This window comes from Musca vetustissima, unplaced genomic scaffold, assembly GCF_032173495.1.
Source record: "Musca vetustissima isolate MV318-11 ecotype Yass unplaced genomic scaffold, APGP_CSIRO_Mvet_v1 utg50500, whole genome shotgun sequence".
Lineage (NCBI taxonomy): Eukaryota > Metazoa > Arthropoda > Insecta > Diptera > Muscidae > Musca > Musca vetustissima.
The window spans coordinates 43,932-62,714 of record NW_026885262.1 but is presented as its reverse complement, the minus strand read 5'-3'; the positions used below and the strand labels follow the sequence as shown (position 1 = coordinate 62,714).

The 18,783-nt window shown below is 35.8% G+C and overlaps 2 protein-coding genes across 2 annotated transcripts; one reads left to right on the top strand and one right to left on the bottom strand.

Annotated features, from left to right (window-relative positions):
• The first annotated feature begins 214 nt into the window (after positions 1-214).
• Positions 215-1,414, top strand: LOC133332450 (uncharacterized). The gene is made up of 2 exons (XM_061540851.1): positions 215-453; positions 523-1,414. Exons 1-2 carry the CDS (start codon positions 215-217, stop codon positions 1,412-1,414), a joined length of 1,131 nt encoding a protein of 376 aa, XP_061396835.1.
• Positions 1,415-9,210: 7,796 nt separating this feature from the next.
• On the bottom strand, positions 9,211-18,026 carry LOC133332446 (latrophilin Cirl-like). The gene is given in 13 exon segments (XM_061540846.1): positions 9,211-9,714; positions 9,808-11,024; positions 11,026-11,078; positions 11,081-11,564; positions 11,638-11,824; positions 11,931-12,028; positions 12,110-12,339; positions 13,595-13,760; positions 15,362-15,602; positions 15,703-15,919; positions 15,985-16,212; positions 16,282-17,768; positions 17,831-18,026. Coding segments are annotated over 13 exon segments (5,151 nt in total). The 5' UTR covers positions 17,887-18,026; the 3' UTR covers positions 9,211-9,227.
• Positions 18,027-18,783: the final 757 nt, after the last annotated feature.

Here is an 18,783-nt window from a genome sequence, read left to right as displayed (position 1 = left end):
AGTATTTTTTTTTATAAAAACAACAAACTTGGATTCAGCCTGACTATTTTGCAACAGCCAAATACAAATGGTATCCCAAATAACCCGCCAACACTAATTTACCCATATCCATACATTAAATGCTTTTAAAAATACGTTATCTGCAATGAAATCTCTTCCTAGGTGATTAGCCACAAGAAGTGGATAACGGATATTATTTTTTTAGTATAAAATCATGGCTGACGAAAAGAAATTAAATAAAAGTCGTGATATAAAAATATCCAGTGACGATGAAAAATTTTATACGGCCTGTGCCCGATATATTAAGGAGAGGAACAAAGATCATTTCTACAAGGCCACAAGAATGACCGTCGAAAATTACAATTTATTGTTTGCACTGCTAGAAGATAAATTGGATAGATTTTCAAACCGAAAACCTATTGGGGCTGAGACACGTTTGGCAGTAACTGTAACGTAGGTAAACACTTAAGTAATTTTTTAAATAATTTTTATTTTTAATATTTTAAATTTGAATATTTTTAGTTATTTGGCAAATGATTGCAGTGTTCAAGTTCTAGCCTCCGTCTACAATATGGGAATTTCAACGGTTCGTAAAATAATCGCTGAGACATGTGACGATATTTGGAATGGTCTATACCCGGTCTATATGTTGCCACCCAACAAACGTGAATTTAAAGTAATCGCCAATGAGTTTTATGACACAGCTGGTTTGCCGAATTGTCTAGGTGTCATTGGCGCAAAGGATATACGCATACCTTGTTCGAATAATGCCAATTCCAAGAAAACCCTAAGTATTATACTTTTGACAATTTGTGATGCCAATTACGTGTTTACACACACACATGTCTGTACATTAAGTAATGAAAATGAGGAAGGCATACTGGCACAATGTGAATTTGGCAAACAATTATTGGATAACACTTTAGATATTCCGGCCAATGAAATCCTACCCGGATCAACGAAAATGTTCCCCTATTATTTTGTTGGCGATCACACATTTCCATTGAAAGAGAATTTAATGCGACCATATCCGGGAAATAATTTAACACAAGACAAAGAGATTTTCAATGCAATGCTATCCAACGTTCAGGGACTTTTGGAAAATGCCTTTGGAATTCTGGCCAATCGATGGAATGTATTGCACACAAAAATTAATTTAAATCCTGAAACTGCAGAAAAACATATTTTAGCTACGGTGGCCCTACATAATTTTCTAATGACAAAAAAGGATAGTAATTATTTTACTACAGATCTGGTTGATCATCAAATCGATGATCAAGAAATTTCTGGAAAATGGAGAGAAGAAAACGGATATCTTCCAACATATCCGTCACCATCGGCAAATCGTTCATCATCGAAAGCATTTTTATTACGCGAAGAATTAAAAGACTATATTCAAAATAATTTGGTATAAGATGGATGATGATGTTGTTTTTCTACTGTCTATAAGATGTAGCTGTAAATAGTATTAAGGAAGAACCATTGTTTGTTTTAGAAAATACGTAATAATGAACAATTATTTTAATTCTTCGTTATTAAATGTTGTTGTTGTTTTTTTTTGTTACTAAAAACTCGGTCAGGTGAGAAAACCAGGTTTAAGGTCCACGACTTCTAAGACTGGGGTGTTACGTCATATTGTGCTTATCAGCGTTAAAGGGTGCCGAATGTATTCGAACAGAGGGCGGGCACCTCAACTAGTATTAGTTTCAGTTACTGTGACCTTGCCATTGTAAAGAGGCTTTGCTCTGGCCGAATTTCGAAAACTTTAAACAAAATTCCCTAAAACACAAAAAAAAATCTTCAACTCAAAACGGTTGGACCATCCAGTTTTCAATGCCAGTAAACATATTGATGCAAAATTCAGATACGGACTCTTAGTCACATATTACAAGACCACGCTTAACGTACAGGACTGCACTGAGGGTGGTGCAAACTTACTACTGAATAATATTAACGATGGGCATTACCAGACCGAACGAAACACTCCTTCACCATATTGAGAAATATATCAGCTTCTGTCTTAGACCGGAAGTCTTTAATTCCAAGTCAGAAAGGGTCATCACCCAATACCAAAAGGTACCGACATATCTATTGGAGAAACTGCCCTCTCTGCTGCGACAGTATCGATAAGCCAGGGTTTCAGAGGCATGTAGGCAAAGTAGTCAAGAGTGGTAGCTCTAAGACCCCACCGTCGTTTAAGACCGTCATTTAGTTACAGGTCCTAAGTTCATAATTCTAACTTCAATTCAACTGATGCATATGTTTGTAAAAAGCAAAAGGAATCTGGATATACCCATGGTCCCTTTTGAGAATATGCAAAGACTTTCTAAGTCGATTTATGCATGCTCGTCTGTCCGTCCGACCGTCCATGTATTTTTGTGAGCAAAGTACAGATCGCATTTATGATCCAATTTGGATAAAATTTGGCAGAGGTCACTTATTTGGCCTAAAGACGAACTCTATTGAAATTGGAGAAAATCGGTTCTTTCAATTTGCACGAAATTTGGCATGGCGTACTAAACTAGATCTAGAATGATGTGTGCTAAGTTTCGTGAAAATCGGTTTAGTTATAGGTATAGCTCCCATATATATTTTCGTCCGATTTTATGTGAATGATGCACTAAAGTTCCTATATATCTTTCGAATTGCACGAATTGAGTCTAGAATGGCGTTTGTCAAGTTTCGAGAAAATCGGGTCAGATATAGGTATAGCTCCAATATATAATCACATCCGATTTTATGAAAATGGTGCACCAAACTCCCTGTTGAAACAAAATTTTGCACAGAGTACTGTATTAGGTCCAGATTGATGTCTGCAAAGTTTTGTTAAAATCGGTTCAGATTTAGATATAGCTCCCATATATAGTTTCGTCCTATTTTATGTAAATGTAGCACCATACTGCCAATGTTTGTCCGATTGAGACAAAATTAAACCTACTACATAGGTTCTGATTTAGATATAGCTCCCATATATATATATATATATATATATATAGCATTTCCACATTAAATGAAACCTTTTACAAATTAAATGAACCCTTTTCCAAATTAAATGAAACCTTTTCCAAATTAAATGAAACCTTTTCCAAATTAAATGAAACCTTTTCCAAATTAAATGAAACCTTTTCCACTTGAAATGAAACCTTTTACAAATAGAATGAAACCTTTTACAAATAGAATGAAACTTTTTCCAAATTAAATGAAACCTTTATTCTTATCTAAGGAAATATAATATTTGCACTAATTTTAAACCCATATTTGAAAATTAAATCAAAGAATATTAACAAATATAGTTGTATGGCTATGTAATTAACATAAATATTCTTTAATTCGGTGTGATTTCATTTAATATCTTTACTACATAAAACTAAAAAAATAGTAATACAAACTGGGGTATTTCTTGACATTTTAATAAATAAATATTTAAGAACAAGAATTGAATACCCGGTCCTAAATGCGAAATACATATTTGACTTAATAAATTGTTGATGATAAGGTAACTGCTTATCTTAATGAAGGGGTTCCCGACTTGCAGCATGTGGGATTTTCAAAACCATGTCCATAACGAAGTTAAAACAATCTTGCCGAGTAAGTTTTTGAATACTTCGCTCGATTACATCAACAATGTTATGTTCCATTGAAACGTCACACAGCTCAGCTCTTGCACATAATTTTATTTTCGAAAATGCTTTTTCGATTTGATTTAGCATTGGCGGTTAGAATTGAAGGTTGCATCTTTTGGATTTGATCAACTTTTTTATGTCATATCGCTTGTGTATTCGAGCGTTATTTTCCAACTCTGGATTGATTTTCTCAAAAAAAAAAAATTTTCTATAAATAATTTAAATCTGTCTGCAATGACACTGGAATTAGAAACGATTGTGTGATGTACAACTCCCTCGTTGTTTATTGCTGCAATTATAGTGACATTACGACCTCTGACCGTAGGCAACACAATGTGTGCTCTTGTTCCTTGTCTTGAACGGGCTTGGGTTCTTCGTATGTGAAGATTAAATCCACACTCATCAATGAATATAAATTTTTCTCCTTGTTGGGGTATCCATGTTGTAAAGTCTTGAACATATTTTTGTCTCAAGCCTAATGTTCTGGAGTCATTCTTTCGTTCTATTTCAATAGAGGCCATCTTAAACGTAATTTTTAATTTCCGTAATCCATATTCTATGCAGATTGTGGAAATATTTATATCATTTTCTCTCAACAGTTTAGTTTTTATGGCTTTGAGGGTAATTCCAGGTTGAATTTCTATATAGAACTCGATCAGACTTAAAACTTGTGGTGTCAACAACTTAGTTCTAGGGGAGAACCATTTCCGAGGCAGCAAATTTAACCTGCATAAACATAAATTCCGAAAAAACATTTATAAGAAGATACAAACAAAATTTGGGAACATTGAAGGAAAATAAGCGTGGAGGAAATAGAACTAAGTTGTTGACACCACAAGTTTTAAGTCTGATCGAGTTCTATATAGAAAGTCAACCTGGAATTACCCATGGAATTAAACTAAACTGTTGAGAGAAAATGATATAAATATTTCCACAAGCTGCATAGAATATGGATTACGGAAATTAAAAATTACGTTTAAGATGGCCTCTATTGAAATAGAACGAAAGAATGACTCCAGAACATTAGGCTTGAGACAAAAATATGCTCAAGACTTTACAAAATGGATACCCCAACAAGGAGAAAAATTTATATTCATTGATGAGTGTGGATTTAATCTTCACATACGAAGAACCCAAGCCCGTTCAAGACAAGGAACAAGAGCACACATTGTGTTGCCTACGGTCAGAGGTCGTAATGTCACTATAATTGCAGCAATCACACAATCGTTTCTAATTCCAGTGTCAATGCAGACAGATTTAAATTATTTATAGAAATTTTTTTTTTGAGAAAATCAATCCAGAGTTGGAAAATAACGCTCGAATACACAAGCGACATGACATAAAAAAATTGATCGAATCCAAAAGATGCAACCTTAAATTCTTACCGCCTTATTCTCCAATGCTAAATCCAATCGAAAATGCATTTTCAAAAATAAAATTATGTGCAAGAGCTGAGCTGTGTGACGTTTCAATGGAACATAATGCCATGTCCAGACGAGCGTTGTTCGCTCTCTCATTCGTTGTTCGACCCTTAATTATGAAGGAATTACTTAGTTCCCCATACAAAATTGTCTGAGCGAACACCGACTTTTGTACGTTGTTCAATTCGAATCACTCTCTGAATAACCAATAAATTTGTCCCATCCCTAACAATTGAGAGTATTTATCGAAAATAAATTAATTTTGACAGTTTGAAAATATTTATGAAATTTTCAAACTTTTTCAGTAAAATTGAAAATCATGAATGAAAAGTAAAAAATTGTATAGTTTTTATATATGCAGCAGGATGTAAATTTTGTTTTCTACATAATGCAATATGCATTTCTTTTCCCTTGGTTCTAATTAGCGTACAAAACAAGAAACAAATGTGGGGCAACTCAAACAAAAAATTCTCCAAAATTTTATTTGTGACAGTATGTGACATTTGAATTGAGAAAATATAAAAATGTATTAAAAACAACAACATTTTCAGAAAAAATGGAAAACATGAATGAAAAGTAAATAGATATGGGTTCATACTATAGTCAGGAGAAAGAGAATTATTTTTTCTATTTAGATCCCTATGTAATTCACTAAAATATGTTACATATTTGGTGTAAAACAAGAAACAAAAAGTTTGAAATAAAAAACTCTGATGATATGAATTATGAATAGTGTTGTATGAACGGGTTAATTCATGTACGTAATTCTGAGAGCGAACTACGTTGTTCGGATGCCCGTCAGAACATGGCATAACATTGTTGATGTAATCGAGCGAAGTATTCAAAAGCTTACTCGGCAAGATTGTTCTAACTACGTTATGGATATGGTTTTGAAAATCCCACAAGCTGCAAGTCAGGAACCCCTTCATTAAGATAAACAGTTACCTTATCATCAACAATTTATTAAGTCAAATATGTATTTCGCATTTAGGACCGGGTATTCAATTCTTGTTCTTACATATTTATTTATTAAAATGTCAAGAAAAGCCCCAGTTTGTATTACTATTTTTTTAGTTTTATTTAGTAAAGATATTAAATGAAATCACACCGAATTAAAGAATATTTATGTTAATTACATAGCCATACAACTATATTTGTTAATATTCACCCCTATTCCGTATGTCGTCGTCGACACAAAACGACGTCGAAGAGTGTCGTCTTTCGCAAATTGGTATTCCCTATGTCGTTGTCGACATTTATCGATAACTATTGAAACATTTTTGGTATTCCGTAACAATGTGTGACGACGACGATGTCGAAGATTTCTTCGTCACAATTTTTGTTGACGACTGAAGTGTTTGAACATTTTTTTTAAGAAATTAAAAAAAAACATGACCGGACAAGAACAGGATACATCATTCTAGAATCTATTCAATACGTAATGCAAAATAAAGTGTAAATAAAGAAAAATATATGGGATCTATATATAAATCTGAATTGATTTTTACCAATGTCAACAGGAATCGTCTATGCGCCAAAAAAAATGTCATCCCAATTAGATGCAATTTTCCAAATTTCATCCCGTTCGGATCATAATGGTGGCCTGTAACTTGTTTAAAATAATACATCGATAGAGGGACATGCATAAATCGACTGAAAAATAATTCTATGCACATATATACTAAAAAGTAGCTATGGGTCTATACAAACACATTTTTGCCCAAAAATATGCAACAAAATAAACAGCTGACCACATTTTTAGAGATGTGTTTTTTGTTTTTATTGATATTATCGATAAATAGTCGACATCGTCACATGAGTGATACAGAATACCAAATCAGTGTCGAAGTGATGTCGATGTCGATGCGAAGTGATGTCGAAAGAGAAACGTCGTCGACAACGACGACGACATACGGAATAGGGGTGATTATTTGATTTAATTTTCAAATATTGGTTTAAAATTAGTGCAAATATTATATTTCCTTAGATAAGAATAAAGGTTTCATTTAATTTGGAAAAAGTTTCATTCTATTTCATTTGGAAAAGGTTTCATTCTATTTGTAAAAGGTTTCATTTCAAGTGGAAAAGGTTTCATTTTATTTGGAAAAGGTTTCATTTAATTTGGAAAAGGTTTCATTTAATTTGGAAAAGGTTTCATTTAATTTGGAAAAGGGTTCATTTAATTTGTAAAAGGTTTCATTTAATGTGGAAATGCTATATATATAATTTTGTCCGATTTTATGAAAATGGTACACCGAGGAGGCGGGTGTGGCTTTAGTCTAGAATGTTTTTTTTTTTTTTGTTAAGTTTGAAATCGGTTCAGATTTAAATGTGCACCTGTCCTATTTGCACGATACTTTGTTGTTTAAAGCGGTTCAGATGTAGATATAGCTCCGACACATATTTTTCCTATTTTATGCAAATGAAGGAGCCTATGTCTGTTCGCTTTACATGAAATATTGCATAGCGTATTAGATTGAAGTCGTTTCAGGTTTAGATATAGCTTCCATATATATTTTCATCCGATTTCATCTGAATGGTGTACCAAATAACTAAAACTGGTCCGATTTGGACGAATTAGTGCATAACGTGCTAAATGGTACCTAAGAATAACGTGTATTGGATTTTCTGACAAGATCTATATACACCTCGGTATATATATATATAGCTCCCATACATATTTTGCTGGCTTTCATACAAATGATTGACATTAATTTCGTTCGATTCCATTTCAATGGTCCTCCAAACAATTATAAAGCCTGTGTTTTATTCCGGAAACCTCCGCAAACTGACACTTCTTTACTTGTTTTTTAGACTTGCTTCAAAATGGGCCGCACAGTCCGATGACATCATCGTTAGACAGATATTTCTTCTCGGCGCAATGCACATTTTAATGGTTGTAATATAAATGATGGGTGTAGTTTTGATTGTAAATATTTTTCACAATATTATAATGACCCAAAAAAAACCCCCCACTCAATTCGAGTATTTTTTTAATAAAACAAAAAATATTTAATTGTTAATTTCATACTATACACATTTATTAAACTTCTTCATTTATTTTTTTAGATATAAGTTATAAATTTACATAATGTTTACATTCGTTACTATATAGGTTTTTTTTAATAATAAACAAAGAAATGGCTAATAATATAAGAGGTACAATATTTGGATAACTCAGGATATAATAAAAAAGGAAAACAATGAGAAAATTATAAAGAAATCAAATTCATTAATCAACCATAAAAACTCATGAAATAATTTACAAAATTAAAAATAAAAAACTGATATTAAGCTAACCAGACTGATGACTATACAGGAAGAAACTGAAATTTGGAGAGATTGTAGATTGACAAACTCAAAACCACTAATAATAATGAGAAAGAAAATAATCTTAGTCTAAGCTTTACATTTGTTAAACCTAAAAACGTTTAAAGTTAATGTAACTTATTGCAGTTAAAGTAAGTAATCTATGAAATAATCCCATTTTATAACCTATCATCATATCTGCATATCCTCTCTCACCAATCTTATCTGTTGAGGAATGATGACACGGAAAAAGCTTTTCTATTTGCATATAATTAAGAGACATATAAAAAATCATAATCATAATAATAAATACATAAATAAATGCGTCACTATCTACGACGCACACATAATGTTTGCATCATATATATATAAAAAAATATCGTCTAAAGTCAATCAACAAAATGGCATTTGTTAGTTAGCAGGTTTCTTCTAGTTTGTTGTTGTTCATCGACGACTTAAATTTTTTACCAATAATTTCTTTTAAGTGGGAGTTTATTAAAGGTATTTGGGGTGTGTTGTTGTTAAATGTACTTTTGGGTCTTACATTCCTATAAATTATTTATCTTCTTGTTTCTTGTTTTTTTCTTTGTTTGTTTTTAATTACACATAATGCGCGGTTTTTGCTTTGCTTCTTACTACACATTAGAGAATTTGGGGAAAAAAATTGTTATTTTTTTTGTCAGCGGATTTAGGTTTCCGGGTCGGTCTTAGGATTGATTTGGTTGTGGTTGTTTTCATTAACTACTCTTCTGTTGTTTAATAAATACACTTTTTTATTTTTGTTAAACACGACGTTTAGAATGTCTTTCCATAGTATATAATGCATTAAGAGGGGTTGTGGTGTGTGTTAGTGTGTGGTGTTGTGAAATATTAATTACTTTTCTAAAGGCTCTAAATAACACCGCACCGTATTGTTCTCATCCAGCATGGCTGATATATTTCGACCCACAACGGGTGTACTCAGAGACTGTTGTGGAGATACTTGTTGCTGTGCATGATTTGGCGGAAGCTGAGACTGGACAGTACTCTGTTGTTGCTGCAGCAGTTGCTGTTGTTGTAAATGCTTATTTTTCTGCATAGAATGCTGATTGGCAGGGGGCAGTGGTGGTCCATGATTAAATAGCTCATTGACAGCTAAGCGGCTGCCGGAGGCGGGTGCAGTTTTTTTAAAACTACGTATTGAGCCTCCGGAGCCGCTACTTACCCCAAAAACCGTTATGGGCTGTTGGTGTTGTGTTTGTTGTTGTTGTTGGACTTGCTGGGATTGTATATACGGCTGCACAGATTCATGGTATTCGTGGTAGCCTGGCGGCGGAGCTGATGCACCCTCATTCGCCTGGGCATTTTTACGCAGCTGACGCCTAAAAAACAATCAAATCAACCGCTATTACTAAGCACCCACAATTCTCGACTGTCTATCCCGAAAGAAATGATCCCGAAATGTAAATACTTACTGAAATCTTCTTTGAAAATCTGCATCTTGCATTGCCATCAATCGTCTCATTCGTTCATCGCTTTGTGGCGGCAGCTGGTCATCGCTGCAATCGTCGTCACGATCATCCTCATCGTCGTCGTCATCCGGATCACTATAGGGACTTTCACCACTAATGGGCGCTTCGAAATCATCAACATAATCATGGCTGGTAGCCATCCGACCACCACCACCATTGCTGCTATGCGTTGGGTAGCGATTCATTAGCTTTTTTTGTTGCTGCTGACGTTGATACAATGCCTGCATGGCACGTTCGTCTTCATAGTCGTGCTGTGGCAACATATCATCCACATTGTAGTGCTGCACATCGGAGGTACGATTACTCAGAATTTCTTCGTATACAGGACCGTTATCACCACACATCGAACCTTGATTATAGTAAGTTTCACCGGCACTGGGGTCTACCATCCCGACCCCACCACCACTACCATCGCCGACGACACGATGCATATCGAAATTGTCAGGTTGGTTTAAATCACAGTTGGAATGCTTATTTCTATAGTAACGTTGTTGTGGCCCTATTGCCGCCATTGGGGGCAGGGAAAACTCACCAGGGCCTTGACCACGGCGATTAATCTGTTGCAACAAATGGGCATGGGCCGCATGCTCCATTTGTTCGTCGTCTGATGACAGCTGATGCTGCTGCTGGTGTTGCGAATGTAATGGCCTACGCTGCATATGTTGCGGCGGTTGCCTTTGGTAGTAGGGTGGCGCTCCTGGATCTATGGCCTCCGCGTAGTAGGGATGCTGCTGTTGCAGGGCATGTCCCTGCTGTTGTTGCTTCATTGTGGTTTTCTTGTACGAAGGATAGAATAGAATTTGTTGGGATGTGGCCGTATTGCGTGAATGTAATGACCCACTTGGTGAATCGGAACCGGTATTACTGCCACGTTTCTTTTTGCCATGACCTTGGTTATGCTTTTGTGTCCAGTAGAAAAATTCGTGAGTTTGTTGCGGCGGTTGCTGGGGAGATACTCCCGCCGCACCATGATAATCTCTAGCTTGACCAGCCTTATGATTCTTTTGTTGCCATGCATAGTAGTCGGGTTGATGGTAAAAGGCCTCTTGTGTTGGTGGACCATTCATGTTGCCGGCAGCTAATTGCTGTTGTTTGTGTCCTTGTCCGAATATTAGATGTGTCGAGCTAACAGATGACGTCGGTGAGGTGTGTCCAGCACTGGGTGTGTGTATACCACCACCTCCAGTAGATCTCAATGTCCCCGATGCACCTGGTATTCCCATAATTATATTTGAGTTGCGCTCTAAGGCTATGTGGTTAGGTGGAACAGCCACGGGTTCATTGGATTTCGATGAGGAATGTTGTTGTAAGACCATGTTACCCTGTATTATGCCACTCTGTAAGGTGCCAGTGTTGCCGCCGGCACTCGCTGAAGAACCCTGCCTGCGAGAGACATTGTCGTTCATTTCACAATCACTTGTAGCCAATATTGCATCATCCGTGGACGCTGCCATATTCACAATGTCTTCGTTTTCATTGGCGTCGCCAATGGGCATTTTAGATTTTTTCATTTGAGTTCCCGTGTTCGAAACTCCCAGGGCATTGGTGTTACTGGTCAAAGTGCCAGCATTGCCAGCCGAATTCATGCCACCGCAAGCACTGCCGCCGACAATACCAGACGATATTGAAGTCTTGCTGCAACGCAAGCACTTTGGCAACCAAGAATTTTGTCGAACATATTTACGGTATTCGCGACGTATCTGTAGTATTAAGGTTGATTGTTTAATAACTGGTATTCAATTGCAATGAAAGAAAAACAAGAGGGATTCTTACCTTTTCATTTTGAATGCAATGGAAAACAAATATATAAATGCCCATCATTGTATTGAAGCCAACAAAAAGATAGCCATACAACTGGGCCATTTGATCATCCATTTTCGAACGTCTTAGGTAAAAGTAGGCGGATAGCCATACGGCACACAACAGCAATAGAAATATGAACGAGCAACGTATATCGAATCTATAAACAAACAGATGGATGGATATTCGTAATTGTGCTTTCCACATGGTGGGGATTCCCCAGTCCCAACTGGGGACTGGTGTGCGTGTGAGTGGTGATAACTTACCGAACATTTGCCAGCCTGGTGTGTTCCTTATTTTTCAATGTGGTTCTTGCCTTTCGACACATTATCACCCATGATAGGAATGTGTAACCCAATGCTCCCTTTTTTTTGCGGTTTAAAAAAGAGGTTTACGAAAATTTTAGTTTGTTTTCTTTTCTTTCATAATTGTTTCCAATACTTACAATCAAGAATAGCGATACCGGTGTAATAAAAGTTGCATAGAACAGCACATTTGTTTCCATCAAAACACAATAGTCATTTTGAGTGTAAGTGCTTGGATTAATGGCCAATGATATTGCCACAATTGTCAGAGATAGACCATACGATAGTAAATAATAACAATTGACTTTGGAACTTTGATCAACTTCAAGTAGAATGTCATCGGTGGTAAGAGTTGTATACGATTGAAAAGCTAAAAAGAAAGTTGATGTTTTTAATGGAATATTTCTTTGTTATTAAGTTTCTATCGAATTTGTTTAAAGGTCCATTTTCAACAACATATGCGGGGGGTTTCCTGGCTAAGTTCAAGGACCGTTTCGACAGGTAAGATGTTGAAAAAAGAAAAACATTGCCAATATTCCGACAAGAAAGCCCAATTATGTGGACACAAACCAAAAAATTGCCAGAATGGACCGGACTTATCCGAACTAAGGATAACCCTAAAATTTTTTATAAACATTTTCCGATGTAAAGGAAGGGGGACTGGGTTTCTGTAAGAGTAAATGAAACCAGCAAAGTAGAAAAAACGTCCCATCGTCTGATACAATTATAGAGCTCAGCTATTTCAAAGTAAAATAAAAATGCCACGAAAATTCATCAAGCTTCGGAATCAGATCGCCGTAATAGACAAGAATAGTGAGTTCGGAAAACTAAGCAAGGAAATCCACAAACAAAGCCAAGATCTTGAATCACATCTGTCCATCTGCAAGGGATCTAATGCGACAGTTTGACAAGTCAAACCAGTAAGGAAAGTAGTAAAGTCAGACTGGGCCGAATATATGATGCCCTTCACCACTTTGGGTGTATTGTGGATATGTATCCTTATAATTGCATGTTAATGTTCCCTTGAAGGAACATACTCATGTCTTTCTGCAACCTATGAAAAATTTACTTTCATTGGAGCAGATTAAGAGTCGTCTGCGTACCTCGGGACAAATTTATGGAAAACGATTTATAGCAAAATTAATACAATCAGACATCCGTTCGAAATACATATAGAACCGATTTTCCCGAAACTCACCATTCATGAAATTTAACACACATAGTTCTTGACTTAATTCAGTACGCTGTGCAAAATCATGTCTCAAATCGGGCAAACACTGAAAGTTTGGTGCACCATTTGCATGAAATTGTATGAAACTATATATGGGAGCTATATCTAAATCTGAATCGATTTCAACAAAACTTCACAGTCATAAAATTGGACTAAATTCCGAAAGCTGTACAAAATTTTTCTCAATCGGACAAATATTGGGAGTTTGGTGCACCATAGATAAAAATATTTCAAAATATATATATGAGAGCCATATTTAAATCTGAAGCGATTCTCCCCCCAATTTCAATAGTATTCGCCCTGGGGCCAAATTTCAACCAAATCGGATCATAAATGCGGATTTTTGAAATAAATAAAATATAATAATTTTTTTGTATATATTTTTTGTACTTACCTTCAAAACAAAACCAGGCAATGGCCGATAAAATTGCACAGTGTAAAAACACCGTTATAAATCCACAAAATTTACTCGTTTCCGTTTGTTCAATACCAATTAGAAAGAGAATTTCGACTAAAAGCAAGCATATGTAAATACTGCGATAAATAGAAGTACGTGCAGACTGCAAAGATACAAGAGAGAAATAAAGGGGTGGAAATGTAGAAAAAAATTATGCCAACATCAAAAATAAAAGAAAGATTTGTTTTCTTTTCTTTTTTGAAATACAACAATTTTGAATAGAATTTCGAAACAAATAAAAAATAATACAAGGAAATAGCAAATAGCAAGATGGATCACTTGAGTATAGTTTATGTTTAGAGATAGTTCTATACTTGGTAGTGGTGGTGATGGTGGTTCTTGAACAACAGAAAAAAATAGACTTTACAAATTAAAAACAACACACAACACATATTTACGTTTAAAATATTACAAGAACATAAATTACATTTATTTAATATTATCGATAAAAAAAACAATGAATAAAAAAATTAGCAAAATAAAACATTACAAACAGATAAATTACACTGTAACTTATTAAAAAAGAGGGAGGGAGGGGAGATTGTAATATGTACGACATAAAAACTAATAAAAAATTGAAAAACACGTTTAAATAAAAAATATTTAAAACGCTTGTAATTATTCTACTATGTTTGCAGCAGCTGGATGGAATACATTGATGATGAAAGTAGGGGGATCTTATTACATACATATATGTATATTGAAACTAAATCATGTGTTATACAATAAATATAATTCTTCTTCTTCTTGTTAACATTTTATGTATCAATTAAAAAAAACCTATGAAAATATTTAAATCATTTTTTTCTTCACAATTTAAAAAAAAAGATCTACTTAAAGATATATCACAACATAATAAATAAAATTCATTAATAGAACAGAAATGTACTACACAAAATATAAATTCTATAAATATTATTATTTTCACCACCACCACCACTTATATTGTAAATCGTCCATATTTCCTTGCATTATTATGTTATTCGGATCAGGATTATTGATACGATTGCTATTGTTTGTATTATTGTTATTGTGATTATTGCGATTAACATTTAAATTATTACTAGTCTGAGTGGTTGTAGCAGCAGCAGCAGCTGCGGCGACGGCAGCAGCATTTGTATTGACATGATGTTGTTGCAGAGCGGCGGCAATTGCGGCCGCTGCCACAGCTGTATTCGACATTGATGTCTCCACCATTTGCTGTTGGGCCGTCGTCGCTGCATGATTATGATTTAAATTGTGGCCATGATTGTGATGGGTATGCGGCGTAGCCTGAAGATTTAAATTCAAATTTAAATTGTTCATTTGTAAATTACGCTGATTGTTGTTGCTGTTGGACACAACAACAGCTGCTGCAGCAGCCACAACTTGTTGCTGCTGTTGTTGTTGCAAATTAAAGTTATTCGCATTCAAATTGTTACGATTCGAATTTCGTATCGAATTGTGATGTATGAAATTGTTCGCCGTCACATTGGAGGGTGAAATATTTTGCATATGCTGCAGATTTAACTGCTGTTGCAGATTTTGAATATTATTGGTTGTTGTTGCTGTTGCAACTTGAGTTGGATTTGTGATCTGTATCGACTCATGTGTCTGATCAATTATATTATTTTGCCGACTACTTCTGCTGCTGCCGCCACCACGACGCGAATGACTTAGTTGTTGTTGTTGGTGTCCACTTTGACGAGACGACGACGATCTTACCTTAATAAAAACTCCATTAAATATTTTTAGCGTTAGTAAAGCTACCACAATAAATATCAAACAGATCGATATGCTGACGTAAATCAAGATACGCATATTGCCATCGAACATGGTGAAAAGTGAATGAGTGTGGGAATCCATGACATCCATTAGTATGGCAAAGTTGGTCAAGTGATTGCACATACAAATGCTGTGTGTACGATTGGTCGATTCGAGGGCACAGCCATTGGCAGACCAAGCACTATAGGGGAGTGGAAAATAAAATGTTGTAAAGAAACAAAAACACATTAGATAAAATATATCGAACACACTCAACACTCAAAGGGCTGTATGTCACTTACTGATCTATGTAATTCCAAAATACACATGTTGGATTGGTTACATTTTCCGTCTTCAAATGCCTAAATGTCAATTTGATTGGCTGGGATAGTTGAATGTGTCGTCCTTTTCCCAAACTAGCTGATATAACTTTGCTATTCAAAATTCGTATACGCTGCGGTGAGGGTGAAGAGTTTGAAGAATCGGCGGTATCATTTGTTAAAATGGCTGTACTGCGTACTAAAAATACAAATAAATTATATTAATCACTTACTGGTAGTGCAAAAGTATGCTTTTCTACTTACTGTAACTTCTTGCTGACTTTATGTCAAAGTGATCATACGAAGGCTTTAATATTGATTCTAACCGATCAAAGGCAGCAAAGACAATACGAACAAGACCGCCATCACTATTCTCTATCAGGGCTGCCTTTGGCAATTCAATGCGATCGTCACTGATTTGCCACTGGCCATTATCAGGAAATACTTCGTTGGATTGCATATTCTTTGTTTCCAATACCCTTACGGAAAGCACTGGAAATGCAAAATGGAAACAAAACCATTACATTATGAATCTAACATGCAGATAATATATATACTTACAAATATTTTTAACTTTCTGTACAACATTACGCTCCCGTATGATGGTATCAGCCAACAGAAATGCATTCTCCTCTAATCCAGTTAGCAACGATGTGGCCACTCTCATTTGATCTTCCTGATTTAAATCCAACCATGATGACAACTGAGATTCATCTAAGAGATTTGATCCAGTCTTGACTACACCCTGTAACAATTCCAATATCATTGCCTCACGCAAACGTTGATCGGGAAATGTTTCCTTGTCATGGAACATTTTTTCCGACATGGTTTGAATGATTTTGGTGGTGACCAACATATCGCCGCCATATAGGGTTTTACTGCTAGTCACCTCAGACAAATCATTGGCAATCGAAATCAGCGAAGAGTCACGTTGACTAACTCTTACTTCCAGATTGCTAAGCCAAAGGCTTCGACATTGGGTTAAATCTGGAGTTAAAGGGTGCCAGGTGGGTTCGAAATTACGTAAACGAAAACTTGTACAATTTGTGCCGTTGCACAAGGCGTTTGGCGTTGAAGAGGCAATGTCCTCATCTTCGTCTAGGGTCATTCGTTTCATTAGAACACAACGCCATTTGGCAATACCAGTTGCTCCACCCGGACAGGGCTGTACATTGACATCACCCACACGCGTAATGTTCCAAAATAGATTCCGAGCATGCATGGGACCACAAAACATATTGGTTTCGTCTTCACCTCCCACTAAACCAGTATTCAAATTTATATTGTTTATGGATTTAATAATGCCGGATCCCAGAGTGGAGTTGATATTGCCGCCTAGGGATGATGCGGTTGTTGTACCAGAAGGTAATGGATTTGGTAATTGTTGCTGTCTCGTTGTGGTCTTTGTTGTAAGCAGAGTACCATCATCGCTTCCTGTACCACCGACGCCAGTTAATATTCTGGTGTTCGGCGGTGTTGTTGTATTGCTAACCGCATTATTTTGAGTTTTTTGTTGTACGGTTTTAGTCTCTTGTGTTGTCGTTTTGTGGACATGATCTCTGGGTTGGACGACCTCCTTTTGTGGATCGACTTTTCCAGCATTTTGATGATGATTACCATTTGTGTGATGATGATGATGTAAAGGTGGCGGTGGTGGCAGACCATCATGTCTAGTTGGTGGTTTTATAGAGCTATTTGCTTTAAGTCTACCACCCGGTAGGGTGGTATGTATTGTAGGAGGTCCCGGAGATGACGGCACGGCAGATACTGGCAAACCTGGCATTGGAGGCATTCTTGGCGGTGGCTGGGCAGGTGGTAAAGGTGGTTGTACTAAACCTGGATTGATAATCGATGAACTTCCATTCGGCAAAATTGGTGGTGCATTCGATAGTACCCATGGCGGTGGACTGGGACGATTAGTTGTTGTCGATGTTTGTGATGCTGATATGCACTGATAGTGAGCTTCTAAATATTTGTGTGTACCGGGACATGGATCACCAAACATGCTAGTTGTTGCCAATACACCACAACTTTGCTTGTGGGCACACCTTGAAAAATACATGCATGATAAGCTATTGGAATTTCCTTAAAAGTAATCTTATCTACGCACCTTGAGTTTAACACCGTAAGACTTTTGGGGAACATACAGTTGACACTCCATTCCATGTTGCCGTGATCATTGCATATCGTTATTGAGAAACGTCCATAGTTTGCCCGTATGAGATTTATCACATCGCCTGGGTCGCATTCTATTGTTAATTTCTTACCTTCACAGGCGTAGGCAGTCTGATATTTAGGAGCTAAAATTTTGTGGAAAAAATAATGTAAAACTCTTGCTATTGTTATGTTGGAAACAGGATATAATAATTAATATTCAAATGTATTGTAATAATAGATATATGGAGAATAAATTTGATTAGTTGTTGACGATGTTTGTAGTTGGTTTGATGTTTGTTGGATTGGTTTTTGGGGGCTAGATACCTGAAAAGAGAACTTGGCAACATGATAATGGGATCATGTTGTCATACATATATGGTATGTGGTATATATATAGTAGGTGTAGTATATAATAATATAATGAATAATACAAATGATACATTGATTGCTCAATTTGTTTATACTTATGATGCGACATTTAGAATAGTGGAGATTAGCAAGTCGAACGTTAGTAATCTTTGGAATGTTTGTTTGTACATATTTTGTTGTCATAGTCATAATCATATATACCGAATCCTTATTGCTGAGGAGGGAGGAGCTTCATTAGTCTATCCCATTGTCCATCCAGACAACACATCAGTTATTGCATTCGGTAAATTGTTGCACAATCTATAACAAATAAAATAAGGAAATTTATTTAGGGGGGTTAAAAGTAGAAGGGAATTTATAGAACAGCACTACCCCCACACAGAGATGTTCCCAGTTGTGCGGTACATAGCAAAGTAATTAGACAATTTCAAGGATTCACAAAGTCCAGGTTTCTTATCGGTTTTTATTTTTATTTTTTTGTATTGAATATACAAACAGATTGGGAATTTAAATTATTTGTATTTAGGCAGTATTTCA